Source organism: Culicoides brevitarsis, chromosome 2 (genome assembly GCF_036172545.1).
Source record: "Culicoides brevitarsis isolate CSIRO-B50_1 chromosome 2, AGI_CSIRO_Cbre_v1, whole genome shotgun sequence".
NCBI classification, from domain to species: Eukaryota; Metazoa; Arthropoda; class Insecta; order Diptera; family Ceratopogonidae; genus Culicoides; species Culicoides brevitarsis.
Window position 1 is genome coordinate 23,265,815 of NC_087086.1, and position 20,189 is coordinate 23,286,003.

Below are 20,189 nucleotides of genomic sequence, written 5' to 3' on the forward strand. Positions count from 1 at the left end.
AATCACCAACATTATAATCCATAAGTTTTTTTCAACAAAGTTGTGAACAAATAAATAGTTTGCTCATACTCAATATCCCTAACCCAGTTGTATCAATCGCCGATAATAATGCAATATAATCATTTAATTTATTTTATGATATCAAAGCCACCTGATCAGCGGCAATGTAAACAGAATTTGGAAAAACCGTTTAATTTGTATTAGGTAAAATGTGTGTTTATATTTTTGTTTTATTCATTTATTTTTGCAAAATTAAATAAAATGTCACTTTTATGAAAAAAAATTTTGTCATAGTTATAAACTTCCGCTCCTAATCGTCGGCAATTTAATACGAATCATGTTTAATAGACTGCAAGATAAAAACAACAATGGGCTTCCTATCGATGGTTAGATGTTCGAACCTTGATAAACTTTAATCTTAAGCAAAATCATGCCTATAAATATCGCACATTTTTTTCTTGCCATTATTGGTAATCATCACTTGTCAGGATGAAGTTATTGGTATTTACAGTATTCGCCTTTTTGGCTGTGGCTAATGCCCGCATCAATTTTGACGAAGTTCGTCCAATTGAGGAGAAACTTTTGCAAAATCCTGAAAAATATCCATTGTGGGCTGCTTGGTATAACGTTCATGGACGCACAAGCGGAGGTGGAAAACAAATTGAAATTAAGCTTTTTTGTAAGAAATAACACGTTTTAACAATTACAGGCCGTATTGTTGGAGGAGAAATCGCCAGAGAAGGCCAATTTCCCTATCAATGTGCTCAATTTATTTCAACTTCTGGCGGTACCTTTTTCTGTGGATGTTCAATCATTGGAGAAAAAACTATTTTAACGGCAGCTCACTGTGTGGATGAGTAAGTATTTAAAAAAGGCTTTTAAAAAGTTCTACTATAACAAATAATTAATTTTTCTTTTCAGAGCAAAATCTGTTCAACTTATTTTAGGTGCACAAAATATTCGTCAAAACGAGCCAGAACAGGTTGTTATTGATGTGCCAGCAAGCCAAATTACAGTTCACGAGAACTGGGATACCCGAAAAATCCTCAATGATGTCGCTGTAATCAATCTAGTAGAACCCATTAAATTCAATGATCGCATTCAAAAAATTAACCTTCCTTCATGGTCGGAAGAGACAAATCTCTTTGTTGGTGAAGCCTGTACCACAAGTGGCTGGGGCAAGCCATTCGACAGTAATTATAACGGAGTTTTGTTTTTATTTATCAATATTTTATTTTTATTGTTTTTTTAGTTTCCACCGGAATTTCGGACCAATTACGTTTCGTTCAGACATCGATTATCACAAATAACGAATGCGCCAATGTCTTTGGAAGCACCGTGACGAAAGGAAACATCTGTGCCACAGGCAATGGAGGAAAGAGTTCTTGCAATGGTGATTCAGGAGGTCCAATGACCGTCCAAACGAACAACGGATTGAAACAAGTTGGTGTTGTGTCCTTTGGAGCAGCTGCGGGATGCGAGCGTGGATATCCACATGCCTACACTCGTATTACAGAATTCTTGGTATGGATTCAAAACCACTCTGAAATCGTGATTGAAGCCTAAAAAGTGTGTGTTTTTAATGAAATTGAAAAAATAATTTTCAAATTATTTAACACGAATTTTTATTAAATAGAGTTTTAAAAAAAATTATGAACATTGTTCTATATAAAACTCCTGAACTTCGGATGCTGGTATCTCTTCATCTTCAACCTGTTCTTCTTCGTCTTTTGACAGTAGAATTTTCCGATAAATTTCGATGTTTTGTATTTGTGGTTTTCCTTCGACCGTTGATTCGGTATTTTGATTTGTCTCTTTCATTACTATAACATTTTTTCTCAATGTATTTTCTTGTGACCGAATCATGGATGTCGATTCCTCTTCCATAAGCTCGTCTCCTTCCACAATTTCAGAGTCCTCGACATCTGTATTTTCTTCAACTCCAATGCTTGTTTTTGGATCTGCATCTGAGTGAAAAGAACGGATGTGTCGGAATAAGTTATCTCGACGAGAGGATCGTAGGCCACAAACAAGACACTTTAGCGGCTTTGTAGATGAATGGACGATTTGATGGCGTGCCAAAGATTGCATTGATGTCATTACTTTTCCACATTTACATTTGTACTCTTGGCGTTCAGTGTGCGCCGTCATAATGTGAAACTTTAACGCGTTATTTCGGGCATACACCTTGTCACAGTACTCGCATTTGTAACGTTTGCTATCTTCGTGGCAAATCATGTGTTTCTTCAAGTAATCCTTGCGAGAGAAAATTTTCTCACAAACAGTACATGGAAAAGTACCTTTAGCTGGTAGTTTCTTTGAAGCTGGTGTCGCAGTTTGAAAATGTTTTTTCGCGTGTTTTTTAGCACTTGCATCATGCTTGAAGGTTCTGTTACATTCCATGCATTCGTAAGTCGCATTGACATGCAATTGCTTATGTTGCTTCAATTGATATGACGTTTTGTATCTCAGAGAACATTCGTCACATTTGTAGGGTTTTTCAACCGACTCGTCGCAATACCTGTGATATCGAATTTGATGCGGACTCTTAAAATTTTTTTTACAGATATTACATTGATATCGATGCTCAGGCTCGCCAGTCTCTTCGTTTGTAACCACAATCGATTCTACAAAAGATGGCATTCGATTTTTTTTCGATGCTTTGGCGGGTTCTTCTTCCACGTCATTTTCGTCGTCTTTGTCGTTTTTGTAGATGAACTCAAACTCTGTTTGGCCATCCAAGTATTCTTCCTCCACATACATATCTTTTTCCTCTCCCTCATCTGCCCCTTCGTACTGCTCAGTAATGACTTCATATGTAGCACCGTCTTTATCTTCAACCTTGAGTACTTCGACAACAACTGATTTTTCGTTGGAGTAATTGTGATCGTCTACGACCTCCGTGTGACTGGAACACTGTTTGCATTCATCATCTTCCTGTAGAAGACACACTTTGCATTTCGAGTGGCCACAAATCTAATAAAAAAAGACAACCACTTATTTATCGGGTAAATTTCGTTAAAAATGTAAATCTTACCTCATCCTTGTACAACCTCGACTTCCCTGCGATCTGTCGCAAACATTGAGGGCAGTTTTTTTCTTCCATTTCAGTAGGAAATGCTATTTTCATCTATGTTTTACCCAAGCTCAGTTCGTTTAGTAAACAATGTTAGCGTCATCTGTCACACAATTATTCTTGAATTAGCAAAAGTGAAGTCTCGTCTTGTCATCAAAATAAAAAAAATCGTCCTCTTTAAAGTTTTAAAAATCCATATATCTAAATAAAACTATTGAAATAGTAAACTAAAATGGACTTGAAAAAACTGGACGAAGAAGCCCGACTAGCTGCCATGAAGGAAGTCAAAAACATGGTGCAAAGACCAGGACAACTTGAGAAAGTAGAACAATACCGTAGGTGTCCATCACTCTTAATTTTGCATCTGTTCTAAATATTTAGTTATTTACCTAACAGGTCGTCGAGTTGCACGTAAAAAAATTAGTGTTGAACAACTGCTGAAGACTGCGATGATGAATCAATTAGACTCGGTCAAAACAGGTGTTGAACAGCTAAAAGTTTCTTTGGACGACATAAAAGAAGTTGATTCGCAAATCAAGGGAGTGGACGAATTACTAAAGCACGTTCCGCAAGTGTATGCCTCTTTGGAAGCAGTTAGGACAGAAAATACGCGACATTCACAATACGCCACTGCAATTGAGAATCTGAAACATATATTTACCGTACAAGCCAGCGTGACAAAAACTTTGCAATGGATAGAGGAAGACAAGTTGCTGCATGCTCATCAGTGTTTATCTGACTTGGAAAACAGTCGTGACGACTTGTTGTTTGAACTGCATAAGCTTCCATCGCAGAATTTGCACGACAAAAGCACTCTCAAGAGATATTTCGAAAAAGTTGATGTTATTTCCGAGCAACTTCAAAAGAAGATAAGAATCACACTTCAAAGAACTTTAAATACAGTCCGGAAAGAGCCCACAGTGATTGTCACAGTTTTGAGAATAATTGAACGCGAAGAAAAGGCCGATCAATTCGCGTTGCAACAACATAAACAAACAGGGTATTTGCCACCTGGACGTCCTAAGCAGTGGCGAAAAAAGGCATTTGAGGCGTTATCAGAATCTGTAGTGCAACGAATTGAAGGATCGCGACTAGAAAATAAAAGTGAAAAGCTGTGGCTGGTTAGAGATTTGGAACTGATGAGGCAACTCATTCTGGAAGACTTGCGTGTCGTCAAATCTCTATGTGTGCCATGTTTTCCTCCACACTACGATATTATGAACGAATATGTAAAGATGTATCACAATGCTTTGTCTAGATATGTAAGTAAAGTAGCTTTTACGTTGGAATTGGTATTTTCATTGATATTTTTTTTTCAGTTGGAAAGTTTAACGAATGCTGGTCTCGAAGCAACTGAGTTAGTTTCATTGTTATCGTGGGTAATGAATACCTATCCAGGACCCGAGCTGATGACTCATCCTGATCTAAATATCGATTTGTCTCTCCTGGGACCTCTCGTTAAAAAAGAAATGCTCGACGAAATGGAGGAAAAATACCTGCAAATAATGGAGAAGAATTATGAAGAATGGATGACAAAGACACTCGAAACTGAAAAACAAGATTGGCAAACAGGAACTCTACCTGATTCAGATGACGTTTATTATCACACTTCGGCGCCGGTCATTATTTTTCAAATGATAGCTCAAAATCTTCAGGTAACAAATACGATTCATGCCGACCTGACATTTAAAGCCCTTGTTTTGAGTATCAAACAAGTAACGAAGTATGGTCACAATTATCGAGCTTGCATTGCTGAATTCAAAGAAAGGTATTTTAAAGATCGAAGTCAAGTTCCTTTCTTTACGCAACACTTCATTACGATTGTTAATAACTGCCAACAAATGTTCGAATTGGCTCAGGATATGAAACAACTTTATTGGCCAAAATCACGCACCGAGCATTACAGTTTTTTCGAACAGCTTCTTAGCACTTTTCAGGAATTGCGAAATGATACGGCCAAATGCTTATTAGACGAAGCCTTCCTTGATTTAGAGGTCCATTTTAACGAATTGTTCACGTCGAAATGGCTATCATCGAGCGTATCTGTAGACACAATTTGCGTCACTCTCGAAGATTATTTTACAGATTACAGTCATTTGCGTGTCATCAATTTTGAGTTCGTAATAAATGAAGCACAACGGATAGTCGCTCGTAAATATTTACGGGCTCTGTTGTCAAAGCGATTGTCACGAAACCTACCTGAATGCCAGGAAATAAAAAAGAAAATTATTGATGAAGTATCAAAGATAAAGAACAAATTTGATAAGTTAGCACCAAATATAGCAAAAACAGATTCCCCTCTTGATGTCATTTTGAAACTGGCGCCAATGATTTTATGTGACTTGGAAATGTTGATTCTTGACTTGCACACGTTGCTCTCTAATTATCCTTCTATAACCGAAGATCATTTAGTGAGACTTTTCTATTTCCGTAATGATTTTAAGTCAAATGAAGTACGAGAAAAAGTTCAGGATGCGATGCGATCAAAAACCCATAAAGCAACGCATGATAAGCAGGATGCAATTTTCAAAGAGATAATTTTTTCGGATAAGTTGTGGTCTTAAGCAGTGCTTTAATAACTTTTACTGATTTATTATTTACTATCTTATGTTAAAAAGCACATAGTAGTATTTTTCGCAAAGATTAAATAAATATTAAACCATAACAAATATATGTATATCAATATTTTTCCTTTTATTTATTGTTCCTCATATTACAAAGGTAGGTAAATTCAAAATATATATGTAATTATCTGTTTTTTTTTTCAATTTAATCATTTTAGGATATATTAACGCACGAAAAACGCAGTTTTTTTTAACACTAAATCTTATAGTTAAGTATTTTGTTCTGTACTGTTATAAGGAATACAATCAAGTTATTTCAATAAATATAAATTTATTTTGTATTTATTATTATAAAGTTATAGTTATTATGTATGTAATGTATTTATAATATATTTTTCGTATAAGAATATGTTGTCAGAAGACCATATAAGTATAACTACAACATTCAACGGTTTTAAATATTTGAAATCATTTTTTTTAACATTTAAAAGTCTTATAAATCAAAATAAATCTTATTTAGGTGTAAAAAGAAAGACTTTTCAGTTTTCAAATAAAAAATATTAATTAAGTATTTCTTTTTTTTTAGTTAGTATATTGATTTTTAATTCTTATAAATATACATTAAATGGTTGCTTGGACCCAGCAGTAGCATATATAATTTGTTTCTTTATTAGGTTTTATTAATTTATTTTCAATGTTGTATGATTAGTTCTATATTAAATGTATTCTCTTATAGGCTGATTTTACATGATATGATTATAACATTGTAACAATAATAAAATATTGATATTTGTATTTATTTAGCCAACATGAAAAATTAGACATTTTAAGAAAATCGGGATTTTTGTGTCGTTTCATTTTTGAGACGGACATAATTAAGTTTGATAATTTTATTTTCTAAATGTATTGTCGCTCTTTTATTACATACTTTAACTATTTATCTAAAACAAATAAAAATATATGCATGAGATATGCTCACAAAAAAAATTTTTAGGAACAGTTACAACAATATTTTTTTTTACAATTAATCACGATGGAGAACATTGTCAATGGGAAAACATTAGTTTTACTTATCCTTTTAGAATACATTAGGTATTATTTATTTTACACACAAGATATAATCTTAGAAGGTAAATAAAAAAATTTATTAAAAATAATAAAAGAAATTGGGATGATTTTATTTAGATAAAATTTAGCAAAGATCTTTTTTTTAGATATTTACGTTTGCCTTTAAAATTTAATCATAATAAGGAGCTGGAGCTGAGAATTTTTGAGCATAAGTTTTTTGAAGTTACAAAGTTTTATCTTGTTTTCCTAATACATATATTTATGAACTAGATTTAGAATATAGGTAATATTTTGATTTATATGAAGTTAATATACGTTTTATGTATATGTATTTATATTTCAAATGAACGATTGCTTTATGTATAGGTATGTATTTGTATCAGTTTAGATAATTATTTTAAAGAATTTTTATTTTTTTTTTAGTTTTAAACAAAAGTTTCCTCATTTTTTTCATCATACGGATCATATTGAATTCTGTTATTTGAACATTATAACACTTGTAAGTTTTCGCAATTCCGAAATTTCGAATCTTCTTTGCCAAATATCCAACTAACCATTTGACGAGCTTTCATGCTAGCTCGAACTACATTTCGATTCTTGTACCAATGTCCCGATGGATCTTTAGAAGCCTGTAAAAAAAATTCTATCATATCATCTTCTAACATTATAATTTTGCTTACTTGTAATGCATTTTGTTCCTTTTTCAAACGGATTTGTGTAAGTGTTCCAGCAAGAAGTTCATCTACATTGTGATTTATTCCTACAGAAACTTCTATGAACTTTGTTCTGTGAGTACAAGCCAAGCAACGACCATCTTAAAATTAGATTTTATTATAATTTGGAAAAAAAACAGTTAGATAAAAATTACCTTGGGAAGAAATGGCTCTTGAACGAGCTAAATCAATTTTATTCGCTACTAAAATAATTGGTCGAGTTCTACTTAAATCCATGTCAGTCAATGCCATGATAATTTGTTCTGCTTTCTGGAAGGAAGGCTTGTCTACTACGGAATACACTACCAAAAACGCATCGGCACTCTCTAATTCCTCCTAGTTTTTAATTAAAAAAAATGGTAAATCTTCTGTAAAGATTTATAAAGAAATTGAAGCATACCCTGCTATCTAATGTTTCTTTTACAAATTGCAGTTCTGATTCAATTCCATTAAGTATGATTGATATGTTTTGGAGTCCTGGGGAGTCTGTTTGAATATAATTGAAGATGTATAATTAATAATAAAGTTTTGTGGAAAAAATAATTGCTCTTTACCTCTTCCACCCTCATCATATGCATTTATACATTCAGACGTTTTAAATTGAGCTAACAGGGCAGCTTTACCGACCTCCGATCCTCCAAGCATCAATACTTTGAATGTTTCTTCGGGACCAGAAGGTACCATTAGATCCTCCACTGCTTGCATTGGACTAACAGGCGCTAAGCTGTTACTTCGGGAACGTCGTCGACGAAACGAATCACCACGATTTACAACACCTGCGAGTCAAAAATTTCTCTTCTATTTAAAATTTCAGAGTGCTTTGTTAGTTAGTACTTTGTTACCTTTATTAGATGAGCTAAATGTGCGAACAATATCCGGATCACTAACTTGTAAATGCTGCATGTTCATTGTTGGTACATCCAAGTAAACGTTTGACTTTCTAACACTGTTATTATTATTAACTACTACAGTTGTTCCATACAATGTTGATAACAGGCCAGACCGGAAAAATAAAACAATTTTAATTAAATTCTATATCTTTGTCAGAACTTATACAAAATTTAGGAGGAAAAGAATGAAAATGTTCCGTATGAAATAATATGTATAATTCACATTTAGGTAACAATCATCAAATGAACTACAAAAACCACTTAAAGGACCTCTTTTGTCTATTAATAAAAAAATATACAAATTGCATTAACAATCGATTTGACTCTCAAAACATAAAATTGTTTTTTTAAAACTCCCAAAAGAATTATATTTGATTAACAATTCCATTTAATGTATACACTATACACAAACACACACACACACAGGTATTTGATATGAAAAGGACGTGGATATAAAATATTACTATCAGTCTATCAGTTTTTCCTTATCGTCTGATGTCCCACATTTTGCACGAATGGTAATCACAAAATATTAAGAGCAAGTCTGTCACTAGGTAGAAATAATTATCTTGTAGGTCTCATGGGAAAATTAGTTTCTTACATGATAGTATTTAATAATAAATTACTAAAAATATGATTGTGCGAAAACATGTTACTGTATTTTATTGAGTTTATTAAAGAAAAGATGATATGAAAGAGGATTTAACTAAAAAGCACTAAAAGACAAAATTTTTACACATTATTGAATCTCTTACGTAAGTATTTGAAAGTAATTCAATTTGAGTTAATCAGAGATAGACTGGGAAGAAAAAAATAATTTTAAGAAAGTCTCATGGAAAAACTTTTAAAATTGTTTGATTTTGAATTAGTTTTTTTAATAAATGAATATTTCAAATAAAATTTTATTTCAAAAAAAAAAAAAAAAATTGTGGTCAACCTTTCAAATAAATATTTATATTAATATATTAATTTTTGATTTAATACACTTAAAAAAAAGTAAATAAGATAAAATATGCCAATATGTTATAATAATACTACATATTACTAAATATAAATGCTTTTTAATTGGAATGATAAAGCTATTACAAATGCCAATATTTTAAGGATTGAGGGAAAGGAACACAGTTTCTAATTAAAGCCGTAGGAATTCGTATCATGCAACACGAATCACATACAGCAATGCATTTTGATGAAAATTTGATGCATGTTAATATAACAGTGAATTTTTATTCAAAAATAGAAGTTTTGATATAATAACACAAGTGCACATACATGTACTATGCTAGTTTGTTTCGTTTGGTTGTATAAATTGTAAATAATTCGTCATTTGCACGCTTGCACAGCAGGCAGTAGATTCGATTCTTTCGCTATAGTTATTTTTGTGTGCAACACATCTTGAACATGTATATGCAACATTAGGATTAGAAGGAAATGAGTTGTGGCCCCATTTGTGGGCGTTAATAGAAATAAATTTTAATTGATGTGGAAATGTAAATCAGAATTTTTACATTCTGTAAAGTATGTATGTAAAAACATTTGAATTTAAGAGTTATTAAAAATATTTATTTGCAACGCTGAGTCTTATGAGTTTTTTTTTTATTTAGATTCTATGAAGTAGGCTAATTTCTGAAAATGGTATCAAATTGTAGTAAAATTAAATTTAAAAAATATTCTGAGACATTGAGCAGCATAACATCATCTTATTTATTTTTGCATACAGGCAAAGTTTTCTTAAAGAACATATATTTTTTCCGTAATTTGAATTTGTTATTCTTTTCATTTATTTTTATATTTTTATAAAGAGCAAAGGATTGTTATGTCATGGCATATCGTCAATTGAAAAGAACCTTTCAACATTGCTAAACATGTGTAGTATAGAAAAAATCCTCCTGAAATGGCTTGATATAATGATTCTCTCACGTCAGCTGGTGTCACCATTCAACAAAATCCCAACGTCACACACTTATTCCATTGAAAATCTAAAGAAACTCATGTCACAATTTAACCAAAGGAAAATTATTCAAGAAATTGATTTGATTCAGACTGAAAAATTGAATGTAAGACATTTACATGCCCCCGAATATGATGTTCACGATTTCGTTGTTGAGGAAAATGATAACTACGAAGAAGATGCTGAAAAGCCAGAGTGGTTAAAAAAGGCTCGCAAGTTAAAACGTCACGTTAAACAACTTTTACATGAACATTATTGTTCGAAAATGATATTTGCCGACATTTAAAAAACGCTTCAACATTGTGACTCCATCAATATTTTTGTAAGTGGTATAAATATGTAGTTCCCGACATTACAATACAATAGGAAGACTTAGTGGAAACGAAGCATTTAGAACATTAACACATTGAAATGTAGAAAATAATTTCATTGCGTGTATAATACTAATAATAAAAGCGTTACATTACTCTCCAGAGAATATTAGAGCGAAATGTTATATTTTTTTAAGCTTCCAGAGTAAACTACAATTTTAAACATGATTGAACTCGCACGCCTGTAGAAAGTGTCTTAAAATATTATTTTTTCTACATCAATGCCAAATATTTTGAACTTTTTTTATAAAAATGATATACTAGACTTGTAAGCATCTCCACGGCGGCTTTGATACATTTCAGCTGCTTTTTGATCATTTAGCTGAGGTGGTTTTTCTGTTTTCTGATTTCTGACTGGAGAATCATCTTGTGGACCAAAGCCAATACTTGACCGGTACGCATCATCTCTGCGACTCTGATAATTATTTGTTTTGGTCTTTGTAGTTGAGACTGTTTTCGATTCAGTCGTAGTTCCTTCAGATCTGATGTTCAATAAAAAACTAAGTGTAATTATATTTTACTTAAAATAAATTACTGTCGGACTTACGTTTCTACTGTATGTGTTTGTTGGATAGTAGTCTTTTTTGTCATTTTCGGCTCTTGCGATTTTTCATTCGATCCAAAAGTTATACTAGTCACAAAATCATTACGTTTTGAAACTATCTGTGTTTGCACTGGCTCATTTGCAGCTGGTTTTAATGTGTTATCCTGTTGTTTCCGATTGATAATATTTGGACTTAATGGTTTTTGTGGTGAAACTTCTCCATACCATGCGACACTAGGTGCAAATGGATCATTTTTTTTTCGGGGCGTTGGTTGGTTCGTTTTTACTGGAGTAAGCTGTTCAGGGCTTTTTGTTTTATAGCTTCTATGTTGCGTAATAGGAGAGGGTGATTCGTCCATCATCCAGTTTGAGCTTGGAGCAAAATGATCGTGCTTTTTACGAGGTGCTAAACTATCTGGCTGAGTTGTAGCACGACTCGGTGTCTCGTGTGATATTTTCCTTTCGTGTCTACGACTAGCAGGAGTTGGCGGAGGTGAATCATCCATAATCCAATTCGTACTTGTAGCAAAAGGATCATATCTCTTAGAAACGGAAGCTTTTGATATATCGGAAGGCTTGTCAACCTCGACGACTCTTACTTCAGTTACTGTACCATCAGGCCTTTTTTTATCGGTTTTACTATTTAATATTTGCGAAAAATATAAAATAAATTGATTTTTACATACGTGTCATATGTTTGACTCTGTGTTATAGTTGTCGACTCCTCTGTTACAATTGGGGCACTTCCCCGCCATTTTTCTTTAATAGCCGTACTAGCTGCTTGCGGATATATGATATCTTTGTCACTGACTCCCGTAACGGCATTTAGTTGTATTGCAATTCCATTCATGATTTCATTTGTAGTGTAGTCATATCGCGAAAGAATTGGAAGTGCTCCTTTGGAAATAGGAATTGGAATCGTGTTGAAAGGCTCTACCAGAGTTTCATTTTCAATCATAAGCTTAAGCCAACCTTTCATGCGGTTCTGAACTTCTAAATTGGCTGTTCCCTCAATTTGATCAATCAACTCAGACCAAAATCTACCCAGAATGTTAACTATAAAACAAAATTACTACTATTTATTATAGCAAAAATAAAATTAAAATAACAAAAACACCATGAAGTAATTGTAAAAATTTTGCCTCGATTATCTTTTTCTCGGTCACAGATGGATCAATAATCTCAAAATCAATTTTGAATCCACTCATTGTTTCACAAAAAATTTAAAAAAAAACCGTACGATGAATGGTGAAAAAAAATCTAATAGTTTTTATTCCTACGCCTACTACAATTTTCAGAAACAAACAATCTAAATTGAATTCGGTTTGTAAAACTCAATTAATTTATAGCACTAAAGTGAAATAAACCGCATTTGAGGCTCTGCGTTGAAACCTTACAGTGTATCAAATCTAAAATTGATTTAAGTACGTTGTTTGGAACAAACAAAGGATATTGGCAATAGAATAAATAGAGTGGCAAATGGCAAAATACCAATGTGATTTAATAAGGACTTCACAAAAAGCAAATGAACCAAATTGAGTGATAAAAATAATTGTATTAAAAACCTAAATAAGGTATTGAAAAACGTCATACATCATACATAATCCGTCATACATATATTTGTTTCTTGATTTAAATTGTGATAATATAATTTTATTTGTTGGTTCGTGGTATACTTGAAAGCTAGGACTCTTAAAATTTTTGCAAATAATAAGTTTTAACTTTACTTTAATTTTACAAATTTATGAAATTAAATGATGATTTTTTAACAATGATAGACACAGTACATTTTTCCCAAGATCCAAATTAATTTCCCTAAATTAGAATGTATATTTGTCAATTGTTTGAAAATATGAAAAAAATTTCACAAACTTAAAAAAAGAAATTTTCTATTTTTTTTGTTCTTATAAAACTTTTCATGATTTCTTGGGCACGAGCTTCTTACACTTTTTGACCGCTGTTTTTTAATAAACTTCCAAAATATGAAAACTTTGTAATAACAGTGGAAAAATCAAATCTCAGCCTTTTTATTGCTTTTCTTCTCCAATTTCATCAAATTCTGCACGAATTTAATAAATTTCATCGATCACCCGAGAATTTGTTCAAATAAAAAGAGCATATAATGCATATTGCTACTCAGTCATCAATGAGCTATAAAGTGTTTGTAAAATATAGGTAATGCATGTGTTGGTTTTTATTAGATGATATAGCATAAATAAACATTAGACAAAAGAGGTGAGTTTGAAATATATTACATATAAAGCCCCCAAGTAGGTTAGACATGCAGTCATGCAATGTACTGTGATTATTGTGATTGTATCTATAAAAGGCAGGTGAATATGAAAACATTTTTCACTTTGTTATTATTGAAATTTTGTTATAATGACGAAAAAACAAAATATGTAGTAAGGTTTTGACACACATGCCTGCATGCACTAGGGTGTATCAATGAGCAAAAAGTGAAAATGAATCGACTCTGATTATGGGTACGGTACGTTAAGTGTTAGCCATTAGGTTCTGATTTTTTTTTTATTTTGAAAAGCACATAAAAACTGACAAATGACGAAGGACTATTACAACAAGTAAAGCAAAAATCCTACCTGGTCTATAATTATATCGATATTGACCTCGACGTGCTTTAATTTAGTAGTGTTGAGTGTATTGTTGGTGTTAATGTTCAAGCGAAAAAGCATATTAAACATTATTATTTACAGAAAAGATTTTTAGAAAGCGCGCAAATATTTAATATTAGAAATAAATAAATGAGTAGCAAAAAAAGATACAAATGATTCAAATATTACTAATGTATTAAAAGTTTTAATTTAATTTAAAACTCCTCAAACAATCACATTTTTTATTCATTCAAAAAAAGTGGTAACGCCTTTAAATATTTAAAATAATTATGAATAAGTCATTCCAGTTTTTTTAATTTCATTCTTGATGTCAATTATAAATTAATTCAAATTCAATATCAGTTATATTTTGAAATTCATGTTAGGTACTTCGAAAATTTTATAGAAAAGTCATAACAGTGAACTGTGAAACCCGATCAACAAAACATAAAATGTAAAAAATTTAGTCTTCTTAAACACAAAATATGATTTAAAGTTATTTTTGTAAAATCAATCCGTATGTTTTTTTATGTTACAAAAATCCTTGTTTTTCATACATTGTTAAATAAAAGTTAAATAGTTATGTATACTCTGATGGGGCTCTCTTATTCCTATAGAGAACAAAAACTGGATATAGGTTTAAAGTTGTCAAAAAAAAAAAACTTTTATGAAAATCGCTTAATATACCTACGCTTTTATAAAAGGTATAAAATAAGAATCAACAAAAAAGGATGTCAAATACAATCAATAAAACTTTTTATTATTCCGGTCCCTATACATATATTTTTAAGCACATCCACTGTTTATTTCAAGCGTGAGATTTTCCTGTTTTTTTTTAGTGTTTTTATGTTCTCTTTATGTATCGCACTAAAAATACAATCATATACTATGTATATAACCGTATGAGAAAAAGCAATGTACGAAACAATTTTACGCTAAATTATCATTACGATGAGAAAATATGTTGAGCCACTTTTGTAATAATTGTTTTTCAGTTTTTGAAAAACTTTTTTTTTATCGCATTTCAGTTCGTTCTTTTGACAACATCACACAGTATAAAGGTTTCTCGTGTTTTTTACATTTCCATTATTCAATAACATTTTGTATTTTTATGGCATATTTTTTATTTATTTAGTAAAAGTATATATAAGAGTAACACTTGTTGCATCCACTTTAAAAGTATCTTTATTGTTTTGAACATAATGTATTATTTTTTCGAAAAACAAATTCTATTGATTTACAACATTTTTTGACATGATTAAATAGGAGCGTTCTGCCTCATTAAGCGTTTGATAAACGATAATCGATTTTTGTTTATTTGCTTTAATCTTGTCCTGGAAAAAGCTTTTAACACACATTAATCATCAATTAAGATAATTAAAGCCCTTCAAGGCATCAAGACAAGGTAGCAAGACCGTAACACCCTTATTTTTCGATCGATGTATTCAAAATACTGTTTAAACACCTGCTGTCTCAATTTTGCATCATCACTTCGGAACAACAAAACATATAATGGACTGCTATGTTCAATTATTTCTTTTATCAAAATTTACATACGTTTTTTTCCTATACTATGAATAGTTTTTTAATCTAATAAGTATAAGTTATTCATAAGTATCTCTTATTTTTTAAAATAAGCCTACATTATTTTTTTTGCAAATTAATTATACTTTCTCACCTGAATTTTGTGTAGCACGTCTGGTTGAGCCGTACCGACGATGAGTTTGTGGCGTTTCTGTTTCATTAAGTCTTGGTTCACTGGTGCAATGTGATTTGATATCTTGTAAATTTTGTTGTGCCTGTTGTTGCATTGCCTTTTTGCGGACCTTGAACGAAATACGGACAAAATTATAGGTTTGATAGGAATCTAATGATGGTTAGAAATGGCGAGTGGTGCGTCATTAAAGCAGATAAAATTTCAAAAATAAACAATTACAATAAATTTTGTGATGATACTATTTTATTGCAATCCTATGTTTGCACGATAAGCGTTATTGAAAATTGAACGGTTTTTGTGAATGCAATAGTGAAATTTATGGTAAAGCTGACGATTTAAAAAAAAGTCATGCAATTTTTATTAAAATTTGTTTATAGTTGCTTTTGAACTTTCTTACTAAAGAAAAATAATTAATGAGGCAGACAAAAATTGATTCATAAAATAAATAGTTTAATGCTACACTACAGTTTTCATGTTTACTTTTTCACTACTTTTATTTGTTTTATGGGTTTACCTCTTCTTGTATTTCGTGAGAAGGATTTTGTTCGAAATTGTCATCAGACACGACATGATATGATAACTAGAATACGATTTTGTTTTTGAAAGTAGAGTTAAAAGAATAATAAAGATTAAAAACAACAGTGGTAATTATTATTTTCTTTTAATGCAATTAAATAAAACAATAAGACTAACCTACAATCTTACAAATTTTAGGTAGTGGTAAAAATTGAGAAAAAAATTCTATTATTTGTAGAACTTAGAAGAGTTTTTCTTTTCATGAGCTTAGATGGAAAATCTTTAATAAGTGAACTTTCTAGCAAGAGGTTTCAAGAAAAAAATTTTTATACAATCTGGAAAGCCACATAAATATATAGCTTTCTTGTTATTTGTAAGTAGAAAGTACGTCTCAGCAATTAATTTTCTTACAAATTAAGATTCAATTAGATGAAAGTTGAAAACTTTATAATTAAATTAAATATCGTCATCATCATTGCAAAGCAATCCATAAAAATGTTGACGTAAAAGAAAAAAAAAGTAAAGTTGTCGAGAAAGAGTTCACTTAACCGAATTTCAATTTAATTTTTGTAATATTTCTTAGAAGTTTTTCTTATTTTCACAATTTTTTTTTTATTTTGAATTGTAACTTTTGAGCGTATTTCATTTACTAAAAAGGCTTTTCTATTTTCAAGCAGAATGGTCTGTGATATTAAAATGTAACTAAAATGTGAATGCGCTCCAGTTTGTTGTCTCGACAACTGATCACTACGTAGTTTTGTTTGAGTTCCATTATGACTTTGGTGTTGTCGTGGGTTCAATAGTGAATTTTCAGAAATTTTATTGATGATTGCTTGTTTTTTTTTCGCTATATAGCCAGGTGTCCAAAGTGGTTTTTATTTTTTATTTATTATATTATTTGTAAACAATGTATTTCAATAAATTCGTTCACGATGTTGCTCATATTTACACTTTTTATGGCTTGTGTTGAAGCATTTCTGTGTCGCAAGTCTTAAATTACCTAAATGTAAAGAGGGCGCGTACATATGTGAGTAATCAAGATAAAAGGATGTCAAGTATGTGTTTTACCATTTGTGGCTTATTTACTCTTACTCCGCATACCTCAACTTGTGGGTAAATCATAAAGGGTAATCATACATGGTAATAAAGGTAGCTTTGAAGATGTGCCTGCACAAAAGCAGACGTTCATCAAACACGTTTATTATGCTTGTTTAATTGTGTTAATTTTTATCAGAAATAGATTAGTAAAAAGATGGCAAGTCCGCCAATCCCGTTTGTGATATAAATTTATGAAACTACTTTTTTTGTTTGGATATTAGTTATTTTTCTAATGAAAGGAAAACTATTAAGGCCCCTCCAAATAATAACACATATTTCCTCATTTTAGAATAAGATTTTAAGAGTGGGACAGAAAAAAATTCATAAAACTAACATAATTTTAGTTATAGATATTTAATAGATAATTTTTTACTTGCATTTTTTTTATTTTGCCGTTTTCTCATTTTTTTACCAAATTTATATTGTATTTTTTTTCAAAGTGTTGGAATTTTTTATTTATTTGGAGCGACCAAATGTTATAATTATTAGATATTTTTCTAAATTGTAATTTTAAACACAGTATTTAGCTGTTACATTAATATTTTATTCAGTTCTCAGTTTTTAATGGTGAATTTTTTTACTTACATTTCTTGGTGCTGTAATTCGGGCACTTTGTGATCTGGTGGCTTGACGACGTCGACGATATCCAGGCGTACCACTCTCTGGAGTACCACCCCCACCACTTGGGGGATTTATGATGGTTTCCATACTGGAGTGACCTGGTGCAGATATAGATGCACTTCTAGTCTTATATGGAGGTCGCGAATGAATTTCATCAGATATATCCATGGCTGTTATTCGAGTAATTTTGACAAAATTCGTTTAGAAATTTATATTATTAAATATTACTTGTCACAAAATCTCTAGTAATTTGTTTTATTGCAGCAAATTTTTATTCAAATACTTGAATAATATTTTTTATCACTTTATTATGTTATTTATATTTTTGTAAAATATTCACAGCACGTTTGTCACACTAATTTATTTTTGCTATGAAATTTGTGTTGATTCAATTAAAAAATATATTTATTGTAACGAGAAGACAATTTTATTAAGTGTGCTCAAAATAATTTTTCTGTTGTTTTTCTGAAAAGAAAAAAAATAATAAAATTAGAATGTTGCCACTTTCAATGTTTCGAAAATACATAATTTAATTTACAGCAAGAGATTTATAAAATTTCATGACGTATTGTTAATTGTTCCAATCCTTTTAATTGGAATGCACGCTACATCCATGTTATTTATCAAATGAGACGCCACATGATGACAGCAAATAATTCAATTGCAAAAACATTACATTTACATTTCATGTTAACCAACAAATTTCGAGTAGTGGTACGAATGACAGTAGTAGGAATATGTGTGAATGATTTAATTAGGCAAATCTCTTTCGTATACAATCCAAAATAATTTATCATAAAAATAATCATCAATTATGAGAATCGTGCCTGTGTAAAATTTTATGGCCATCACAGCTACTAATTATGTTCACCAAAAATGATATCCGTTTATATTAGTATAAAAATGAAAACAACTTTTTATTGACGAGAAAATAATTCAGGACAAATTTACATGATTTTTAATAAAACAATCCGATTTTTTGCAATTTAATGATTATGTTGGACATTTTGATGTTACGTTCATACCGTTTCATAAAAACACAAATCAATCAATCAACTGCTTTGAATCTGCCTGTCCTTTTATTCGGTTTGTAATTTTCACAACAAGAAAGAATGAGATGCTCAACTGATTTTTCACCAATTTTTTGAATAGTACAAAAAAAAATAGTAAAGGCTTAAAAAAAATTCAGGATATTTATTTTAGAAAAACAAAGATTAGTGCGTTTGGTATCTATACTTTTAAATAAAATAAACAGAAAAACATTCTAAAATTTGTAAAATTTTGTTAGTTGAACAAATGTGTTAAAAAATTATTTTTAAATGGCAAACTTTTGTTAAATAGTATCGAAATTTGAATGAATTTACAGATTGACAAATATGTATTTAGTCTACCTAAAATAAGTTGCAGGCAAATATAAAAACCGTGCCTGTTTTTGAACTTAATAAACTAATATTATACATAATATAATGAGAAACATGATTTGTTTTAGTGAAATTGAAAAACTTTATGATAATCCGCAAATTTAGTAATTGTTTTCTTTTCCGAAATCAATGGAATTAAAATAATATTATTAATATTATTTAGTGTTTTTATTAGCTATGTCATCATAAATAATATAATTTTCCATTCAAATTCAATTAAAATTACTTTTATTAAAACTTATATCAATTTAAGGTTCTAATTTTTCTCAAAAGTATCTGACTTGATCAAAGGATCGATGCATTATTTGTGGTCTGTTTCTCAATTCAATTAAATAATAAAATCCAAAATAGAACTCATGCTACATATTAAAACATACATGAATTCGAGGTTTTGTTTATTTTACATCTATTACTATTATTTTGTTCAAACAGTTTTCCAATGTGAAATTGCATAGAAGAAGATTTTATAGCTTACGATGAGCAAATTATTTTATGTTTTGGTTTTGCGAAAAAATCGGGGTTATACATAAATATTTATTTTAAAGTTGATAGCTTTACTACAAAAAATTAACCAGCTTTATGATAAAACACGATTTTGTCTTTGATTGTTTTCACCCAGTTTCAATATATTTATGAGTTTTTTTTAATTTTTAGTTAAATGGAAACCTCCACTAAGTAGCGGGCCATATAACTTGTAAATAACATCTAAGTAGAAAAAAAGAAAATTTGACATTTTTGATGACCAATTAGCAACACTCGGAATTATAATTAATAAACTTAAATAAATAAATAGCTTGGAAACAGTCTAAGCGCCGCCGGTCATGTATTAACAATTTATATTAAAATTTTGTATGCAAATCGTAGGGCCTCAGTAGGCATAGCATAATAATTTACCGATATATAATTGTTTAACCAATTTTGAACGACTTGCTGTCGACATTTCAATTAGATTGTTTTTGTAAAGTAATATGGAATAAAATAATTATTTTACACACCTTAAAACAAAAGTCTTTTGGATGACTTAATT

The 20,189-nt window shown here is 30.5% G+C and overlaps 4 protein-coding genes across 5 annotated transcripts; 2 read left to right on the plus strand and 2 right to left on the minus strand.

Moving 5' to 3' along the window:
* Nucleotides 1-199: 199 nt before the first annotated feature.
* On the plus strand, nucleotides 200-1,630 carry LOC134829378 (brachyurin-like). The gene is made up of 4 exons (XM_063842428.1): nucleotides 200-649; nucleotides 710-857; nucleotides 922-1,193; nucleotides 1,253-1,630. Exons 1-4 carry the CDS (start codon nucleotides 490-492, stop codon nucleotides 1,564-1,566), a joined length of 894 nt encoding a protein of 297 aa, XP_063698498.1. The 5' UTR covers nucleotides 200-489; the 3' UTR covers nucleotides 1,567-1,630.
* On the minus strand, nucleotides 1,567-3,175 carry LOC134829377 (zinc finger protein 845-like). The gene is made up of 2 exons (XM_063842427.1): nucleotides 3,038-3,175; nucleotides 1,567-2,976 (listed from the first exon to the last, which is right to left on the minus strand). Exons 1-2 carry the CDS (start codon nucleotides 3,128-3,130, stop codon nucleotides 1,651-1,653), a joined length of 1,419 nt encoding a protein of 472 aa, XP_063698497.1. The 5' UTR covers nucleotides 3,131-3,175; the 3' UTR covers nucleotides 1,567-1,650.
* Nucleotides 3,176-3,237: 62 nt separating this feature from the next.
* Nucleotides 3,238-5,743, plus strand: LOC134829496 (exocyst complex component 3). The gene is made up of 3 exons (XM_063842577.1): nucleotides 3,238-3,411; nucleotides 3,473-4,338; nucleotides 4,396-5,743. Exons 1-3 carry the CDS (start codon nucleotides 3,309-3,311, stop codon nucleotides 5,638-5,640), a joined length of 2,214 nt encoding a protein of 737 aa, XP_063698647.1. The 5' UTR covers nucleotides 3,238-3,308; the 3' UTR covers nucleotides 5,641-5,743.
* A 1,408-nt stretch (nucleotides 5,744-7,151) lies between these two features.
* On the minus strand, nucleotides 7,152-17,917 carry LOC134831703 (GTP-binding protein REM 1). 2 transcript variants are annotated; one of them, XM_063845505.1, is made up of 9 exons: nucleotides 17,706-17,917; nucleotides 16,021-16,086; nucleotides 15,468-15,615; nucleotides 8,264-8,386; nucleotides 7,976-8,197; nucleotides 7,822-7,907; nucleotides 7,577-7,757; nucleotides 7,389-7,522; nucleotides 7,152-7,337 (listed from the first exon to the last, which is right to left on the minus strand). In XM_063845505.1, the coding sequence occupies exons 1-9, from the start codon at nucleotides 17,907-17,909 to the stop codon at nucleotides 7,197-7,199; spliced, it is 1,305 nt and encodes a 434-aa protein (XP_063701575.1). In that variant the 5' UTR covers nucleotides 17,910-17,917; the 3' UTR covers nucleotides 7,152-7,196. The 2 variants fall into 2 exon arrangements, with proteins under 2 accessions (XP_063701575.1, XP_063701574.1); XM_063845504.1 differs by having other exon boundaries at nucleotides 7,152-7,522.
* Nucleotides 17,918-20,189: the final 2,272 nt, after the last annotated feature.